Consider the following 20,198-nt stretch of genomic DNA (forward strand, 5'->3'; position numbering starts at 1 on the left):
GTTAGAGCGATGCAGTGTTAGTATAGACAATGTGCTTGCTTATGTTGCCCTAATTGGCCTCTAGGATGTGTCCCACAATGCCCATCAATGACCGTTCTGGTCAGCAGTTTGAGCTCCTCTGGCCTACAGGTACATAGGCATGCACACTCTCCCCCCTTTAAAGGCCCAGGAATTTTTGAAATTTGTCTTTCTGATTGCTTGATGTGGACTAAAAGAACAGGAGTACTTGTGACACCTTAGAGACTAACAAATTTATTTCAGCATGAGCTTTCATGAGCTACAGCTCACTCTTTCGGATGCATAGAATGGAACACACAGACAGGAGATAATTATACATACAGAGAACATGAAAAGGTGGAAGTATGCATGCCAACAGGAAAAGTCTAATCAATTGAGATGAGCTATCATCAGCCGGAGAAAAAAAACTTTTGAAGTGATAATTAAGATGACCCATAGAAGGTGTGAGGAGAACTTAACATAGGGAAATAGATTCAATTAGTGTAATGACCCAACCATTCCCAGTCTAAGCCTGAGTTAATTGTATCTAATTTGCATATTAATTCAAGTTCAGCAGTCTCTCTTTGGAGTCTGTTTTTGAAGTTTTTTTGTTGCAAAATTGCCACCTTCAAGTCTGTCACTGAGTGGTTAGAGAGGTTGAAGTGTTCTCCTACTGGTTTTTGAATGTGATGATTCCTGATGTCAGATTTGTGTCCATTTATTCTTTGTTGCAAGGATAGGTTCCTGTGTTAGTGTTTAGGTTGTATGGTGTGCGGTTGCTGGTGAGTATTTGCTTCAGGTTGGGAGGCTGTCTATAAGCGAGGACTGGCCTGTCTCCCAAGATCCGTGAGAGTGAGGGATCATCTTTAAGGATAGGTTGTAGATCTTTGATGATGCGCTGGAGAGGTTTTAGTTGGGGGCTGTAGGTGATGGCTAGTGGCGTTCTGTTATTTTCTTTGTTGGGCCTGTCCTGTAGTAGGTGGCTTCTGGGTACTCTTCTGGCTCTGTCAGTCTGTTTTTTCACTTCAGCAGGTGGGTCTTGTAGTTTTAAGAATGCTTGATAGAGAGCTTGTAGGTGTTTATCTCTGTCTGAGGGATTGGAGCAAATACGGTTGTATCTTAGAGCTTGGCTGTAGACAATGGATTGTGTGGTGTGTCCTGGATGGAAGCTGGAGGCATGTAGGTAAGTATAGCGGTCAGTGGGTTTCCGGTATAGGGTGGTGTTTATGTGACCATCGCACACCATACAACATAAACACTAACCCAGGAACCTATCCTTGCAACAAAGCCCGATGCCAGCTCTGTCCACATATCTATTCAAGGGACACCATCATAGGACCTAATCACATCAGCCACACCATCCAGGGCTCGTTCACCTGCACATCTACCAATGTGAAACATGCCATCATGTGCCAGCAATGCCCACTCTGCTATGTAGATTGGCCAAACCGGACAGTCTCTATGCAAAAGAATAAATGGACACAAATCTGACATCAGGAATCATAACGTTAAAAAACACCTTTTCATGTTCTCTGTATGTATAAATATTTCCTGTCTGTGTGTTCCATTCTATGCATCCAAAGAAGTGAGCTGTAGCTCACGAAAGCTCATGCTGAAATAAATTTGTTAGTCTCTAAGGTGTAACAAGTACTCCTGTTCTTTTTGCGGATACAGACTAACACGGCTGCTACTCTGAAACCTGTCATTGATGTGGACTGTTCACACAGCATCTTCCCAGCTGACCATGCCGGCTTGCTGCTACAGACATGCCCCCTCATGGAGCTGTTGGATCTCCTGGGTCTGTGGGGAGAGAAGGCTGGGCAGTTGCAGCTTTTGATATTTACAGGCAGATTGCTTGTGTCCTGCAGAAGAGACATGAAAGGGGCATGCAGCAGTGCCGTGCTAAGATCAAGAAGCTGAGGTGGGCATATCAGAAGGCAAGGGAGGGCAACCAGTGCTCTGGTGCAGCGCTGAAGACATGCCACTTCTATGAGGAGCTGCATGTCATCCTCAGCAGTGACCCCACTGCCATGAGCCCCTGGACACTTTGGGGGAACTGGAGGCAGCAGCCAGCGCAGTCAACCCCGAGGATGAAGTGGTGAACAAAAAAGTGAACCTGGGGGAGGATGTGGGACATATGACAGGATTATCTGGTGACAGAGCCTGTTCAGCTGTGCAGTGAGGGCCTGGCAGAACAGTTTGTTAATGTACATCGGGCTGTCCCGGGAATGCTCCACAGAGATCTCTAGGAAACTTTCCTGTAGGCATTCTGCAATCTTCTGCCAAAGGTTCCTTGGCAGTGCTGCCTTGTTTCTCCCCCCGCTGTAGGAAACTTTGCTGTGCCAACTGGCAATTATTTCTGCAGGGACCACAGCGGCACACAGGCAAGCAGCATAGTTTGAAGCCATACACATGCAGGAGATGCACCCTTGGATCCTGGGTTACTCTCAGGAGTGAGATATCAGGTTCAATTACCCCAGCCTGTGGAAAAGGGTGCCAATATTCAGAATATTCTCTCTAGGTGCATGTAGTGACCTTCTTTGCAAACCACCCAGACCCTTTGTCCCTTCTTGCCTATTGTCCCTTCCCCATTTGTCAACCTCCCCACCCCTTGCCGAACTCACCATATTTGGGTCTTTCACCGAGCTGTGTGCTAGCAAAGGGAAAGTGAAAAAGAGGTGTATGAGACTTTTGTGACTCACAGCTTTGAGTGCACTCACAATACTCTCTCTGTTCATTGTTTCTTTGGCTTCTGCAGATGTGCCCTGGAGGACCAATGCCTACACACCAGTGGAGCACCTCTGTCAGATAAGGATGCGAACCAGGAGGAGTAAGGAGGATATGTTTAGAGCCATTCTGCAGTCAACAGATGCAACACATAGCAAAACAAGCATGTGGAGGGAGAGAATTAATGAAAAACTCAGGCCTGACAGTCTGGAAAGGAGACATGGGCAGGAGCAGATAATAAAGCTACTGGAGGACCACACAGAGATGCTCAAGTCCCTTATTGTGCTGCTGTCTGAGCATATCCGTGCATGACTCCCCCAGCAGCCAACCCAGAAAAGTGTTCCATGCCCTCCCCAAACTCCCCCAACACATTCCTCGCATATTCCATCACAGTACTTCTTGAAATCCACCCCTAGAAACTGGTTTCATGATGAAAACTGGAGTTACACACAGCGGTGAGAACCTGAACCAAGAGACCGTTCCTCATTGCCATGTCCCCTGTTCGGAAAAAAAAAGGTTTTATTCTCTAATTAGGTCTAGTCTTTTTTTTTTTAAAGAGTCTTTATTTGTGTCATCAACAATAGATGATCTGCACAGATTTGTCATCATCGGATCGATGGACTACCAAGAAGATTTGTGTCATGCACACAGTAGTTGCTGGTAAAATTCAAAGACAGTGGTTATAGGCAGGAACATTTGTTCACGACAATTAAAGCTCAGGAAGCAAGAATTACATGGGTCATTTAAGGTAGCAAGTAAACATTGCTTGACAGAATGTATCACATACAGACACATTACTAGTGCTTATTGTCAAAATGCTCCTTCAGAGCCTCCCTGATTTTAATAGCCCCCTGCTCACTCCCTCTATTTGCCCTGGTATCTGGCTGCTCAAAATCAGCAGCCAGCTGATCAACCTCGGCACTCCATCCCTGGGGGAAATGTTCCCCCTTTGCTTTTCAAATATTATGCAGTGCACAGCAGGCTGCTATGACCATCAGAATATTTTCCTCACTGAGGTCTAGCTTGTCAAAAAGGCAGCGCCAGCAGCCTTTTAATTTGCCAAAGGCACGTTCAATGGTCATTCAGCACCTGCTGAGCCTGTTGTTGAAATATTCTTTGCTGCTGTCTAGGTTTCCAGTGTAAAGCTTCATGAGCCATGGGAGCGGGGTCTCCCAGGATCACTATGGGCATTCGCACATGCCCCATGGGAATCTTCAGCTCTGGAAAGAAAGGCCTAGCATGCAGCTTTCTATACAGTCCAGTGTTCCTAAAGATGTGTGCATCATGCACCTTCTTTGACGAACCAACATTGATGTCAGTGAAACAGGCACAGTGATCCATTAGTGCCTGCATGGCCATGGAGAAGTAGCCCTTTTGTTTGATGTACTCTGTTGCAAAATGGTTTGGGGCCAAAATTGGGATACGAGTGCCATCTATCACCGCACTGCAGTCAGGGAATCGCATTTCCGTGAAGCCATCAATAATTTCCTGCACATTACCCAGAGTCACAGTCTTTTATAGCAGGAAGCAATTATTGGCCCTGCACACTTGCATCACTGCAAGCCCCATAGTGGACTTTCCAATTCCAAATTGATTCATGACTGGCCAGTAGGAGTCTGGAGTTGCCAACGTCCCCATAGTGATTGTCTCTCACTTTTCCACTGTGAGAAAAGTTCTCATTCTGGTGTCCTTGTACTGCAGAGCAGGGAGGAGCTCTGCATACAGTTCCAGGAAGGTGGCTTTGCACATCCGAAAGGTCTGCAGCTACTGCTTGTGAAAGTAGAATGAATTATATTGTAAAAATAAGAATGGATTAAAGAAATGTTGTATGTACCTTTAAGCAGAAATAAGAAATGTTGAAATACAGGTGCCACGAAAAGAAACATTAGGCATAAACAATGGTGCTAATGGCAAAACATTAACAGAAGATGGGTAATAGTTAGTAAGGAAATAAGATATGCATGCCTAGCCCAGGTAAACTTATCTGATTCTGCCTCCTTTGTTATCTTGTTAAGTTCTCACCCTTTTATCTGTATAAATAAGATAGTTTGTGTCTTGCATGGTGCTCACATTATCTGGGTGTCATTAGCAGAGCGCTGTGCTAATAAAACAGAGTGGTCTGACAAACTGTGAGTCCTGAGTCTAACTTTGACATGCTCATCATCCCATACATGCATCATGATGTGATCCCACCACTCAGTGCTTGTTTCCCACACCCAGAACTGACGGGCATGTGCAGCTGCTCCGTGAATCCCAGCAGTAATCTTGAATTGTTTCTTTCCATTGCACAAAGCAGGGCAGGCACTACAGATTCACATTCTGTTTCCCACTCATGTTTCAGAGTAGAGAACACCCTATCACCTTTGGGGGAACACGTTTCACAAAGCAATCACTCTATGGCTATGTTTAGATGACTTCATTTACAGTAGTGCAGCTGCTGAATCTCTTCTGGTGAAGACATTCTAAACCAACAGAAGAGCTCTCCCATCGGCTTAATAACTCCTACCTCTGCAAGGGGCAGATTGCTATGTCTACACTGGCGCTTAGGTTGGTATAACTTACGTGGCTCAGGGGTGTGGATTAATCACACCTCTGAGTGATGTACGTTATATCTAAGTACTTTGTAGTGTAGCCATAACCTATATCTGACCTATCAGTCCTCGCCCTCAAAGGAAATCTGCACATTGCCTTCAAAAGACAAACTTGGGAACTTAAATTCATAGCTCTGCTAGGCACTAAAAATCAGGAACTGAATAGAGACACTGGATTTATGGCTTATTACAACAACCTGCAACCTATTAATCCCCTTTTTTGTCTTATGACTGCAGAGGTGTTAGCTGGCCACTCTACCTTGAATGGTCCCTTGCAATATGTGCTAATTACTTATGCTAAACAATCTATTCCACCTTGCATTTTGCTGTGACACTGGGAGTACCTTGTGGAGACCTGAAGAAGAGCTCGGTGTGACTCAGAAGCTTGTCTCTCTCACCAACAGAAGTTGGTCCAATAAAAGATATTCCCTCCCACACCTTGTCCCTCTTTTAACATCAAGAGATTCAAAAGTGACTAGCCATGTAGAGGCACCCAAATGGAAACCTCTTAAAAGACACTCACCCTTTGAAAATCAGGTCCCTTTAAAGGATTTCTCAAGGGGGGGGCACCAAAAATCAGTAGGCACTTTCAAAAATCTTGGCTGTGGCCTAGTGTACCGGATTGGGACTTCAGGAACCCTGTGTTCTTTTCCCAGCTTTGGTGTGCTGGGCAACCTTGGCACGTCACTTCCCTTTGCTGTACCTCAGTTTCTCCAACTGTAAAATGGAGATAATGATACTGACCTCCTGGGTAAAGTGCTTTGAGATCTACTCATGAAGAGTACTAGGTATTATTATTGGCTAGACTTGCCCCGAGGAGTTCTTTACTCTGTAAAGAGTAAGCCCAGGTACCTGAGTCCTGAGCTGTCTACACTGGAACATGATACCTGTCTGTCTAGTGGCTGTAAAGTCAGTGACATAATCATGCCAACACTAAGGTTGTTTACTATCACAGAGTACATATGTTGCCCTAAATCTAGTTGCTTATGTAACCATACCACTCTCTTTCAAATGCTGACTTGCTGCTCAGCTGATAACACACACTGTGAGTTCTGTGGGTTTATTGTACTGATCTACTCTGCTGATTGCTACTGGGTCTCTGGTGCATTAGCCACTGGTTCAGCAGAGGTCCCCATGGGTATTTACAGGAGTCCGGAGCTTCCAGGATTCCTTGTTGTCATACTGAGTGAGAGCAGTTCAAAGGTCAGATTCTCAGTCAGTAGAAACAGGCATAGCTCCTTTGCAGCCATTTATATCAGCTGAGAAGCTGTGCCTATGTTTCTATATATAGCAACCCGCCTTCTGATATATCCTAGAAATCATATTTAATGCTGTAAGCAGGACTCATCCCTCGAGTGTCTCTGTGGCTGGGTGCAGTACTGTAGTCCTTTCCCTGCTCCCGGTGTCCCTGTAGGTTGTCAACCTCACTTGGTAGGATTTCAGTGGCCCAGCCCTCTGTCCAGGTCACACAGCCAAAATGAACCCTTTCTGGGGTGGCAGAGTCCAATAAATAATCTATCTGTTCTCACCAAAGTCTTCAGCCCTGGCTCTGAACCCTTTAAATTCCTCCCTTCGCTCTGGCTTCCAAACAAGTCCTGTCCATTTCTTGGGGCTTAGGTTAGGCTTGTCCCCTGCTTCTTGGGGTTTACACTATTTCGCTGGTGGGGGAACTGTTAGAGAGTCCTTCACTCTCACACTTCCCTGGTCCTTCTCGCATGAACAGAGAGCAACAATACCTGAAGTCCAAAGGTGCAAACAATTCGATGTTTATTGGGGTGAACTTCCAGCAAGCTTAAATTCAAATTCCTTTTCCTTATTTTAGAATTCCAACTTACTTCCTGCTTGCCCCTAATTTATATAGTAATATTCTCAGCTATACCTTAACCAATCATTCTACTAAAATGTACCTAACCAATCCTAATGTATTGTAACATGATTAGCTAAACAATTATATCTCACCACCTTAATTAGTTTACACCCAGCAAAATTAATTATACAGCAGACAGAAACAAGTACAGAACCAGACAGAGACCATGCAAATAAACATACAAAACAATACAGAAGTGAGGATTTCACAACTACATTTATACAGACATAAGGGTTTTACAACTACATCTATACAGACATAAGGGTTCTCCAGCTGTGTCTATTGATAAGTGAGTTCTTACCAGACAGAAAATTATCAAACTAATTTTCCTTTTACATGTTTTAGGCTCTTCCCATTCTCTGGAGGTGATAGATCGAATCACCTTCCTAAAATCCCCAGATTGCCTTATTTTAATATAACTAGTTTGGAATGTGAGGATGTGACCATACATTTCCCAGTTTATGGCTGCTTAGCTGAAGAACCAGGCCTCAGACTGTCACAGTAAGAGAAGACCATTACACAGGCAGTGATTTTTTATTCTTTCTTTTATACTTCTATAACTAGCTAAGTGATAAGAATACACCTAAATTCTTAAAGTATAGGCCTTTGCAGATAGGCCTGAATATCTATATCCTAACACTCCACCCCCTTTTTTTTTCTCTCTTTTTTCTTTTGGGATCCTCCTGCCTAGGTATCCCTGGAAAAGCATAGGACATATGGCGACACATTTCCTGATAGGGCCAGGCATCAAGGTGGAAGGTGTCAATATTCCATTTGTCCCACTGCTCCTTGTGTAGTATAGTGCCCTGCACCTTCTCTCGTATGGGCATACCACACCTATTCCAATTAGTGTTCCAGACTTCCCATTATAGTGGGACTGAGAAGCTTGGGTCTGGGTTGTCTAGTGCACTGAGGGGGAGGGGTTACTACATTATGTATAGGTTATAATTAGTGGCTATTCGCTAGAGGGTTATGGCCCCCTTAATTGTTTCCATATACAACGTAACACAAATACAATTAACAATACACCAGCTGCTATGATAATCCACAGCAACACTGAGAGTCCTGACCACTGCAATATGGTCCAACATCCTGGCCACCACCAAAAACACTGCTTCTCCTCCTTCAATAGGGTTAAAATTTTGTCAGCACCATCCTGTAGTGTGTATTGTAAGTGTGTCCAACTGTTGGCGCTTGCAGCAAGTTGCTCTTGTAATTTTTGTGTGCTTTTGTCCATATTGTGTGTCCACTGAAAATCCACAGTGAAATTTGGTATTGTCCAAACCAGTTCAACTACTTGGTACGGCCTGGGGTAGTAGGTGCTGGTTTCATTGTTTACAATGATTAAGTCCACAGACTCATTGGTGCACCACAGTCCAGGTGGCAGTGTATAGAAGTTCATAATTTGGTCATATACTGGAAGGATTTTGCCTCCTAGTGTTATATTGCAGGATTGCATACATTCCCAACAGAATACACCATACCCCATATACATTACCCCTAAAGGCCCCAACTTTGCAATAGGCCATTGATCCTGCTCCTCCATAGTCATAGGAGAGGGGCACATCCATATTCCTCCTCTGGATATACAACTGCTTAATGTGATGACAGTCCAATTTACCCCATTCCACCCCCCCACACCTATTTCCTAGTGGCTCCCAACGTGCTCCCCCTTCCCTAGTTACTCCCATAGAGTTGAAGGGGACCACCTTATTTGCATTTCCTTCCCATGGTATCACAGTAACAATTACACAAGAACTCCTCCTACAGGTGGGGGATGTTATTTTCCAGGTAGATGGGTATGATTTTGCAATTGTGGATAAATATGGGCTAGCCTCACGATTTAATACCGAAGGCCATTGTTCTGACCAAGCATCTCTCATAACATTACCAACTGAGCACTTTGAATACCCACACACACTTCTCCCCATGTTAATCTTCTGAAGCCATCCCCAATCCATGTCACCAGGTCCCCTGCCCAATGCGTTAACTGCAAGTTTACCTCTACTGCTGTTCTCCACCCTGTGGCAACTGCCGATAGTTGCTGTGCCATTAATTCATTAATTTGTTGTTGAAATTTTACATTTTGGCTTACTAATTGTTTGGTTACCCACTCATCCCCCAGATTCCATAGTGTTCCCCGCTGCCCACAGTCCCCTTTTCCGATGATGATTCCAGGTGTGTCCCCTCACCCACCAATTAAATTGTTGTTTCAACCCTTTTATGTACATACTACAATTAGGATGAATTTGGTCCACCCACCATTCCTTGGGGCGTATCACCCATGTAATAGAGTGAAAGGACACATTAAAAAGTGCTGGTTGCACCTGCTCCCACAATGGCTCCCATACATTTGCTTGTCAGGGAATATGGCCTGCCCACTACTCCAGATCCCAACCCAGGGACCTGATAAACATCAGCCATATACTGCTGAATTCAGTTTGTGGTTGCTACTTCCCTAGAGTGAACACCTTTTCAAAAGACAAAAGTGGGACACATGCAGGAGCCCCGCCTCCCTTTGTGGCTCCATCCCTGCTCCTCCTCAGGCCCCGCTCCCTAGCCAGGCCAGAAGCTGGAGCTGGGCATGGTAAGAGCCACCCAGGAAGCCCCAGCTGCTGTGGAGAGCCCTGGACTCTCCACTTGCCCTGGGTGTGGGACTGGGGTGCCCGAGAGCAGCCCCCAGCCCATGTCCCTTCCCTTCCAGTGTCACTGCCCAGGGCAGCTGGAGGGTCCAGCACCCCTGGTCAGGTCCCTCTCTCCCTGCTAACCCAGCTATACAAGTGCAGCCACAGATAAACCCTGGCTAATCCTCAGGCACCTGTGGCCAGAGAGAAACATTTCCCTACTCCTCTGCTCCCAGCCAGCTTCCACACTGCCCTGCTAAGGGCCTGAAGGTCCTTTTACCTGAGCCTGATGGGCTCTGACTGGCTGCCACTAGCCCATGGAAGGTCACGTATCTGTAGTTTCCAAGATGTCTGCTCCAGACAGGCCTGCAGGAGCTTCTTTGCTGCTTCATTCCTCCCACTTTGCTGTTTCCTGGGGCAGGGTGTACCAGGACCATGAGGACCCCTGTAGAGCCCTAAAGGCCAGGTGCACCCTGTCACAAACACCTTCATCTCAGTGAATAGGCTGCTCATACAACACTTACCCGCAATGCTCACCTTTGAGAAGTTTCCCTGTTGTCCTCTGGGTCAATACAGACAAACCTTTGGGTCTGGTTCCTGTGAAACACAGTCCAGAAAGTCTGGCACAGCTGGACTTCAGACTGCAAAGTCCTAGGGAGTAGCTATTCCAAAAGGCAGGTGGTATCAGGGACCACTGCCTTCTTGGGTCAGTCAATACTGGCACCATATTTGTGGCAATAGAAATAATGATAAATTCCAGAGGGGAGAAAGGCATTGGCTTTCTTTGTGCCATTCAATCCTTGGCTCTCTGCTAGAGTTGGGTGAAAATTTTCACACTAAACTATTTTTTGGTGACAAATGCAGATTTGGTAACACAAAAATAGTTCGTGAGTTCATGTCAACTTTGCCATATTGTTCATTTTGGGGAACCTCTCTCCCCAAATTTCTGAAAAAAAAAACATCAACAACAAATTGTTTTGATGTTTTCTAAGTGTAACCTTTCAATGTTTTGACTTGAAACAACTTTTCATTTCAAAATTTTCTTTCATTTTGTTTTTTAAAAAAATCTAAAAATGATCAAAATCTAAATGAAATGTTACAGTTTTGTGAAAACAAAACATGTTGTTCAACCCTAAATATTGTTTTTATCTTTGTGATCTGTGTTTTTGATTTGACCCCAAACAAAATTTTTTCTTGACTTTTTGAAATTGCAAACAAACGGAAAATTCCATAATCACCCAGCTCTAATGTCTACAGAGACTGGCTGCAAGGGTGTATCTCACTGCAAGATGGCACAAAATACCCAGAGATCAGGATTTAAAGTTTTAAACAGGTGGTTTATTTAAAAAGTAAAATAGAAACAACCAGAAATACAACCAAACATAAAAAGATTGAGTCAGATGCAGGACATTTAGGCAAGTTTCAATATATCTTAAATGTTCCTATAAGTTACCAAACTTACAACTACAAGGGTACGTCTACACTGCATAAAAAACCCATGGCACTGTGTCTCAGAGCCCGGGTCAGCTGACTTGGGTTCTCAGGGCTATGAAACTGCAGTGTAGATGTTCAGGCTTGGGATGGAGACCGGGCTCTGAGACCCTCCCCCTTTATGAGGTCTCAAAGCCCAGGCTCCAGCATGAACATCCACACTGCAATTTTATAGCCCTGCAGCCCAAGCCCCACAAGGCCTAGTTAGCTGAGCCAGGCCAGCCGCGGCAATGCTTAGGGTCTTTTATTGCAGGGTAGACGTAGCCAAAGGATGACTGTTATAAAGGTCACCTCACGCTAAGGATCCCTGATTTCCAGATAGGCTTTTTATAGCCGGAAGAAGTTTCCCATGATTGCTCTTAAAGGACCTGATGCAAGGTCTATAGAAGCCAGTGGGAGACTCCGTCACCCCCACCCAATCCTCCCACCCACCTTTCCCCTATAAGGCTCTTCTCAAAAGAAGCCAATAAGCAATTAGAGAAAAATCACTCAGTCCACACGACAGGGGAGAAAAAAGCCATGCCCATCTGTTTGGGGACTGGCTACACCATGAGGAGAGAGAGACTGGTTATAAACCAATGGCTTCCTTCTTGCGGCAGCCATATTTGCCTGGGAGGCAATGACCCCTCTGTCTAGATAGGGTTCTCCAGCCTTTTAGCTGTGGAGGAACCGGGAGATGAGGAATTTCTCATTATGGCCTGGGCCCCTTACCCCCTGCCCTGCTCTGCAGAGCAGTTGCCAACCCCTTGGGATGGTGTGTCATAGGAGTTGAGGCCATCACAGTGGGTTTTTGTTACCTGGCGGCCTTACCTACTAAGAACTAGGCCTCATTTTGCATGGGACACCGGGCTGTCAGATGATAATGCTTTCCAGCCACTGCTGCCCTGCGGCTAGATTAGCATCAATGATCTGGAGGCTCCAAAGTCTGTGCCCTGCACCCACCCACAGTGAAGGCCTGTCTGGGTCGCTGCCTGGGGCAAAATCCATTGATGGAGAGAGAGGGGCCATAGTCACTCTGTAGCCATTGGACACTAGCTACCCTGTTCCAAAGCTGTTCAAAGCAGCAACACCCCGGCTGTTACCCCAGTGCAGCAGACCCCTGGATCAGGACTTTCCAGGGTGTGTGGCCGGGGCAGCCAGGTACAAATTAGAGCATCCCTCAAGGCTGTTTTAACTAGATCAGGGTCAGGATTCCAAGCTGCCACTCCCTGTTTCTGTGCTGGGTTCTGTGCTGACGGAGGGCAGAATGGGGGCCTGGGAGAGCACAGCTAGATACACGGGTGATTGTCACATGTTTGTTTGGAGGTGCTCCTGCCCCGTGTTTCACTCTGGCCCCCTGCCTGCTCTCAGATCTCTCTGCCCAGGGGGCACTCATGCACAGCTGACGTGTTGCCCCTTTGACAGATTCATTGACCAATTCCCCATGCAGCCTACAAGGAGCACGGGCTAGATGTTACCTCTTGGTTCAAGGTAGAGTAGGCCAGGAAACATGCTTTAAAGTCTCATCTATGGGCAACACACAGGCCTGAGCCCATCCCAGAAGAAGGGGACAGCAGGTCCCCCGGAATGCAAGACAGGGACCAGGGGTGGGAAGAACATTGGCAGTAACTGAAGAAAATCTGTCATGCAGGCAGGGGGCCAGAATTTGCTCCTCAGAGAAGGAGCAGCTGCTGCTTCTGCTCTTGGGCCGACTTCTCCTCAGGTTCTTTCTTGGGATCCCCACTCAGACTCGTCCTTCGGATCATAGGCCACATCATTGTAAGTTGGCGGATGAGGCAATTCTGCAGCGGGCACCATGAGGTCTGCCCTGATAGTGTTGGGCACAATCAGCATGGACTGGAAAACAGGGAAATCAGCCTCTCATTGGCATCATCATCACCACCACCATCACCTGCATGCAGTCTCGGAGGAACTGAGCCAATGCCCATCGAGGTCCATGGGCGTCTCTCCAATGATTCCACTGGAGCATGTCCTGTTCACCAGCAGCATCCGCTACACCCACTGCCATCTTCCTGGCATCATCTGAATCATAGTGGCCACCATGCCCATGTTACCCAAGCCCCACTACTGCCTCCCTGAGATATGCTCTGCTAAACAGGGATGGGGTTAAATGGAAGCAAACCTCTCGCCATGCTTCCCAGACATGGAGCTGGCCAGCGTCCCCGTGGGATCAAAACACTCACCTCATGGGAGTTGAGGCGGGTTGCCCGGCACCAAAAGAGTGCGGTGGCGACTGCAATGCAGAACTCCAGAATGGTGAAGATCAGTAACACGATAGAGATCCCGTTCCCGGCCTGCTCGAGAACAGAAAACCACAACAGTATAGCCATTAACACCATATACCCCCGACCAGGGCAGAGGCTGCTCTGTGCTACATACAACTCATGCCCTCTCCTGCCTCGAGCTGCCCCCCAGAGTCCATTCCTGAAGGCACAAAAATCCAGTTCCACTTCCTCTCCTCGTCTAATGGGGTACACCAAGATCCATTCCAGTGGGCTCCCCCAGTGTCAGCTCAGACTTTTCTATCTGCCAGGATGCTGCACCCCAAGGGCCAGATTCTTCACTGGTATAAATCAGCTTTGAATTGGCTTCAATGGAGCAACACTGATTTACACCAGCTGAGGATCTGTCCCCAGTGTCATCCTCAATCCATGTTTGCAGGGTTATAGCTGTGTGGGCCCCAGGATATGGGTGAGGCAAAATCTTTTATTGGACTAACTTCTGCTGGTGAAAGAGCTAGACAGAGCTCTGCTTCAGACCAACAGAAGTTGGTCCAATAAAAGAAAGATTTTGCCTCACCCACCTTGTCTCTCTCTAATCCTCAATCCATATTATTTAGCATCTAGAATGTCCTGGGCACATCCCCTTCAGATTCTTGACTTAGACTTCAGCACTAACAAAGAGGAAGCCCCATCTCTTCTCCAAAGGAATCTATCTCAGGGTTTACACCTTGCCCAGTGCATGATGGGGCAAGGACTTGGGAGTTTTGCTGGTGCTGTGTGAAGATTCAGGGAGTGCAGTTTAGGGTCCCACCTCAACAAAGCACTTTCATTCCAATGTTGACCTTTTTATACTTTTTTTCTTTAAAAAATATAAAAAACAATGAAGTTTGTTTTGAAATAGTCCTTTCAAAACGTTCTGTTCTGTACATGCTGAAATGGGACATTTCGACATTTTCAAAACTGCTTTCCCCCAATTTTTCTTCCTAAACAAAACATTGTCACTGCTGGCACGTTTTTAAATGTTTCAATTTTGACTAAAGCAGCATTTTTTGTCTAAAAAGGGGGTCACTCAAAATACCAACCAATGCCAATGTAATTTGTGCCATGCTCATCACCTTAGCATCTCAGCCCCTTGCCACTGTTCCCATACCTACACAGAAGGCTAGATCCTCCTCTCTCTCCATCTCTCTTAGAGCAACAACAGATCTCCCCAAGATGTTCATTCCAAACCAAAGATCTGTGAATAGAAAGCTGCCGGCAGGATCTAGACAGTCGCTTACCATCACTAGATAGTTGTAGTAGTCATAGTTGGAGTGGTACAGTCCATTTATATTCAGGTCTATTATAAAAGCCACTATCCCAAGTAATGCAAAGATGGCACTGATGACATTCATGGTCTGGCTTCCTTTCACCTGGAACATACACACAGAGGGTGGAAGGCATATTGCTATGTGTGGATGAAATAAATAATCATCTGGAATCTGGTTAGTAACTTGCAAGTTATCTTGCAAGTAACTTGAACCAATCCTCTAATCTGAAACCATGCATCTGTGTCTCCTGGCTTTCTGGAAACCCAGCCTCTGAAGCATTCCTGAGGGTTGACCTACAATAGGAAGCTCCAGAAATCACGAGACGATGTTCCCAGCCTGGGATCTTGCAGACCAAAGAGCTCAGTAAGATTAGACGTTAATATGGAGAATGAGAACATCCATAGCCACATTAGACAGGATTAAAATTAATTTAGACTAGGTATAAACTCTCTTACTACAGAGAACAAACCAGACATCAGCTATCTGTGGGTAGAAAGGAACTTTCCATAGGGGCAGGTTATGGGGTTTCTTGCACCTTCCTATGAAGCATCTGATATTGGCCACCACCAGAGACAGGGTTCTGGGTTGATGGCCTTGGGTCTGATCCAGTGTGGCAGTTCCTGTGTTGCTCAAGTTTGGAGGAGCATCTGAACTTTGGGTGTATAGCTGGCCCTCATGAGGTTGGTCCATAATTTGGTTATAGCTCTTCATAACATGGCTGCAGCTGTGCAACTGAGAACTGTTATTGGTGGATGAAGGTTACGAGCCTACATAGAACTCATTGGCCCCTCTGTATCCATCTCCGTGTTGTATCCCTCTCCCTGGAATATGTCTGAGATGATGGTTTTCATCATTCAGACAAACATCTCAGGACTTAAGAGTGAGGGCTTTTCTGATCTTCAGACAAACCTACCCACTGGACTGCAACATAACCTTCCTCTCCACTCCCTGAACTTTTAATGGAGGGCAAACCCACACCACATGCTACAGGGGGATGCCCTGAAATAGCATCAGATACTTCATGTGAACCCCACCCCTGCCCTGGAGAGGTTCCTCTCTCACACCAGAAACCACACCTCCTGGGGGAGAGGAGGAATTCAGCCTTTGTGTTCACCTGCTGCCTGGCATTCTGCTTTCACCCTGGTTAGAGTGGAGTTAAACTAAAGCCTCCAAAGGGAAGGCAGTGCTAGGACTTACCGCGCATTCGGTAGGGCTCTTCTCGGCTCCGATAGAGAGGCAGCCAGAAATGATGAACTGTGTGGGGAAGGGGAAATGAACATTGTCAGGTACACCTTGTTCATGGCTGGTTGCAGGGCTGCTACTAGCCGATCAGGCATCTTTACCAGATATGGCCTAGCTACAGAACTTCATTATATACACCAGATGCATATGTTGTAAGATCCGTTAATGCACTGTCAGGAATGACTGCTGTGAGCTTAAGTAAGGCATGTCACACACAGCGCTACCTACTGGCGGAACAGTATAATACTGTTGAGCATGCCATTACTGTCTCATAGACTTTAAGGTCAGAAGAGACCATCATGATCACCTAGTCTGACCTCCTGCATATCGCAGGCTACAGAACCTCACCCACCCACTCCTGAGACCACTCATGATTTAAAGACTTCAAGTTTCAGAGAACCCACCATTTACACTAGTTTAAACCTGCAAGTGACCCATGCCCCATGCTGCAGAAGAAGGCAAAAAACCACCAGGATCTTTGCCAATCTGACCCCAGGGAAAATTCCTTTCTGACCCCAAATATTAGACCCTGAGCATGTGGGCAAGACCCACCAGCCAGACACCTGGGAAAGAATTCTCTGTAGTAACTCAGAGCCCTCTCCACCTAGTGTCTGATCACCAGGTACTGGAGATATTTGCTGTTAGCAGTCATAGATCTACTACATGCTGTTGTAGGCAGTCCCATCATACCATCCCCTCCATAAACTTATTAAGCTCAGTCTGGAAGCCAGTTAGGTCTTTTGCCCCCACTACTCCCCTTGGAAGGCTGTTCCAGAAATTCACTCCTCTGATGGCTAGAAACCTTCCTGTAATTTCAAGCCTAAACTTGTTGATGGCCAGTTTATAGCCATATGTTCTTGTGTCCACATTGGCGTTTAACTTAAATAACTCCTTTCCCTCCCTGTATTTATCCCTCTGATGTATTTATAGAGAGCAATCACATCTCCCCTCAGCCTTCATTTGGTTAGGCTAAACAAGCCAAGCTCTTTGAGTCTCTTTTCATAAAGGAGATTTTCCATTCCTCAGAACATCCTAGTAGCCCTTCTCTGCACCTGTTCCAGTTTGAATTCATCTTTCTTAAACATGGAAGACCAGGACTGCACATAGTATTCCAGATGAGGTCTCATCAGAGCCTTGTATATTGGGTATTAACACTTCCCTGTCTCTACTGGAAATACCTTGCCTGATATGTCCTAGGACTGCATTAGCCTTTTTCACAGCCTCATATTATTAAGCTATGGGTCTCTTTCAACTTTGGGATAACGTCTGGTTCCCCTAAGGGATCCGTCTCTGATGGAAATGAGGCAGGAGCACGGACCCCTTCTCCCTGCTAGGGCAAACAGGATGGCAAGCTCAGGAAATAGAATTTACTTCTGCCAGAAAGCAGTTACCTCTCTGGACTCCTGCAATCAGGAATCTTTGCTCTTTGGCTGGAAGGTGGGGTTCTCCAGGTAAGTAGGCCCTATACTTCCAGGCACAGGGCCACTAAGGCCCAGACCGTCAAAGGTAAGTGGCTGTTTCACTTCTGTGGAAATCAGTGAATTAAGTCCCTAAATAATCCTGAGGATCCAGGCCTGGGGCATGGACCATCTTTTTGTTTTGTGTCTGCACAGCACTTAGCACCATGGGGTCCTGGTCCAGGACTTGGAGCCCCAGGAGATAATCCGACATAAATAATAATAATCCATCTAATTCATCAGCATTCCGATCCTCTGTATGTGCCTCTAAAAGACATTGCAAGTGAGAGACAATACCCTCTGGGTAGGCCATGGGACAGTCATACAAACCCAGTCCTTGGTGGGTAGAGAGGAGAGAAAAATGGGCTGGTCATGGGATGCCAGTCTGAGGTGGGCTGAGAGGGGAGAACACAGGATGGTCATGGAAAGCCAGCCCAAGGAGAGAGGAGAACATGGGATGGTCATGGGAAGCCAACCCAGCCTGGATTCATTCAGTTCTATTTATGCTACTCACAGACACTCCTCCCAGGAAGGGGATCTCTCCAATCACAAAGACAGAGGTGTAAACGTTGGTGATGGTCGTCAGGACAATCCCAAAGCCAATGTGCATGAAGCCCATCATGATCTGGATAGTCTGAGAGAATGATCACAGCAATAAAATGGGTCACAATCACCCCTGCCATCACGTTGCTGACTTTATAGAGGGGTGCCCAGCAACTCTGCATTTCAAAAGCACTGTGCAAATGCAGCATGTGCTAGGTACAGGCCATTAAGGGCACTGTTGCAGCTTATCACTGAGTAGCTTGTGCTTTTTAGTTCTGAAAGTCAAGAGTTCAAACTCTGCTGTTGACTCAAGCAAGGGTCAGTGACACAAACATCAACTAACCCTCCCATATTCTCCCTGTTTGATAGATGTAGAAATTGAGGCAGAGCAGTGAAGTGACCTGCTGTAGCTCTTCCACTCAGCAGTGGTTGACTCCTAGCCACACTGAGCTCAGGACCATAGGCCAGAGCCAGAGGAGAACAAGAGACGGGGGAAGGCTGGAATTGCTGTGTGATGAGTTCTGACATCCTCAGTGGTGTCTGGGAAGAGCATCATGAAAGGCCTTGAAGGCAGGACAGTGCAAGGGCCGGATTCCTTCTTCTGCCATATTCTGGGACTGTGGGTTGTCCCCATGTCCCCCCAGCATCTCTCCCTCCATGCATGGCCAGCACCCTTCCTTTTGGGGGTGCTCTTTACCCAGCCAGAGGAGAGCCCTGCAAAATATGCTCTTCACTGCCCCAAAGCAAAGCTCTGTAACCCCCTAGCTAGGACGCAACTCTGCAGAAACCTCAGCCTCTGCCAGCAGGAGAATGGGCCTATGAATCTGTCATGTTTGGGAGCTGTGCTTTGCTCTGTGGAGCTCCCGGCAGGAGAGAACAGGCCCCAGGGGTTCTGTGGGGCTGCCAGCCTCTGCCCTCCCAAGCAGAAGGAGGGAGCAGGACTGGCCGTGGAAGCCAAGGCAGAGCAGAGTGCCCTCAGGTGGGCAGGCCCTGGAACCCTCCCACTATGCCCGTGCCGGCTCTGGGACTCTGCTCTCCTGACACTGACCAGAGCCCCTGCTGCTGCCAGTGACATGCTCACCCTGGCCAGCTGCCAATCCCACGTCTGGCAGCACCTGCGGCTGCCAGCTGGAACAGGTGTCAGCCTAGGTCTGCCTGCCCCTCCGTCCGGCTCCCCCTGCACTCTCCACCAGCTGGGGAATCAGGCTTGCAGGCCCCTGAGCAAGAGGCAGGGTGACCAGATAGCAAGTGTGAAAAATCAGGACGGGGTGGGGGGTAATCTGCCCCTACATAAGACAAAGCCCCAGATATCCTGAGTGTCCCTATAAAACTGGGACATCTGGTCACCCTTGCGTGGGGGTCACCTTGCCACACAAGCGCCTCTCAAGGAAGAGCAGCCCAGGCAGGGGGGCCCCCGAGGGGCAGCTGCAGGGGGCTTTGGCTGATGGATTTCCAGCCCAGGAGGAAGCGCTATGATCCTCGTCTGACAACCCGCATAGCACAGGCCAGGAGCGGGAGGCGCCCCACCTCTCCCCGGCACTCGGAGGCGGCTCAGGCCCTGCCAGTCCCTGCACCCCCCTGCCCAGTGCAGCCCCCTCACTTTTGCCATCTCTCAGCCACACTCACCCCCATCACTCGGTTCTTCCCCTTGGGAATCGTCTCCGCCGTGTACATCACGGCGCGTCTCCCCAGCCGTATGGTCCCCTCCCCTGGCATGGACGCCACCAGGGTGTTCGCTCCCAGCCCTTCGGGGTCCCCGGCGGCTGGACCCGAAGCTGCATCAGCCCCCCACCCCCCCGTTCCCACGCCTGGCTGAGCCTGGACCACGAGCGCCGGCCCGGCTCCCCAGCACCAGCGCTCCTCGGTGGGAAGGAGCCGGGGCGATCCCATTGGCTGCCGCGCAGGATGAGCTCACGGAGACAGAAGTGCTGGAGGACGCGCACACAGCAGGGAAAGGCGCGCGCGGGGCGGCGGGGGCGGAAATTCATTCACAAGCGCGAGCTCCAGCCCTGATTATGCAGGAGTAGCGACTGGGGTGGCAGCCCGGGGGCGGGGGGAGCTGCAGAGCCCCCTGGCTGTGGCTGCGGCTGCTGCTGCCAGCACTTCAATCCGTGCCGTGAGCCGAGG

At 47.6% G+C, this 20,198-nt stretch overlaps 1 protein-coding gene across 1 annotated transcript; it reads right to left on the minus strand.

The window, feature by feature from the left end:
* Nucleotides 1-11,122: 11,122 nt before the first annotated feature.
* LOC120393404 (membrane-spanning 4-domains subfamily A member 15-like) lies at nt 11,123-19,961 on the minus strand. Its single transcript, XM_039517899.1, has 6 exons — nt 19,698-19,961; nt 18,043-18,162; nt 16,027-16,083; nt 14,800-14,931; nt 13,481-13,591; nt 11,123-13,133 (listed from the first exon to the last, which is right to left on the minus strand). Exons 1-6 carry the CDS (start codon nt 19,959-19,961, stop codon nt 12,996-12,998), a joined length of 822 nt encoding a protein of 273 aa, XP_039373833.1. The 3' UTR covers nt 11,123-12,995.
* Between the last annotated feature and the right edge of the window lie 237 nt (nt 19,962-20,198).

Source organism: Mauremys reevesii, unplaced genomic scaffold (assembly GCF_016161935.1).
Source record: "Mauremys reevesii isolate NIE-2019 unplaced genomic scaffold, ASM1616193v1 Contig2, whole genome shotgun sequence".
Taxonomy (NCBI): domain Eukaryota; kingdom Metazoa; phylum Chordata; order Testudines; family Geoemydidae; genus Mauremys; species Mauremys reevesii.

Excerpts from the sequence above, each read along its gene's own strand:
- LOC120393404 (XM_039517899.1), bottom strand. The coding sequence starts at position 19,961 with ATGGGATCGCCCCGGCTCCTTCCCACCGAGGAGCGCTGGTGCTGGGGA. Across the intron at positions 18,163-19,697 it reads GGAAGAACCGAGTGATGGGG|ACTATCCAGATCATGATGGG; the intron begins GTGAGTGTGGCT and ends TCATTCTCTCAG. Across the intron at positions 13,134-13,480 it reads CCCGCCTCAACTCCCATGAG|TCCATGCTGATTGTGCCCAA; the intron begins GTGAGTGTTTTG and ends CCTGTTTTCCAG.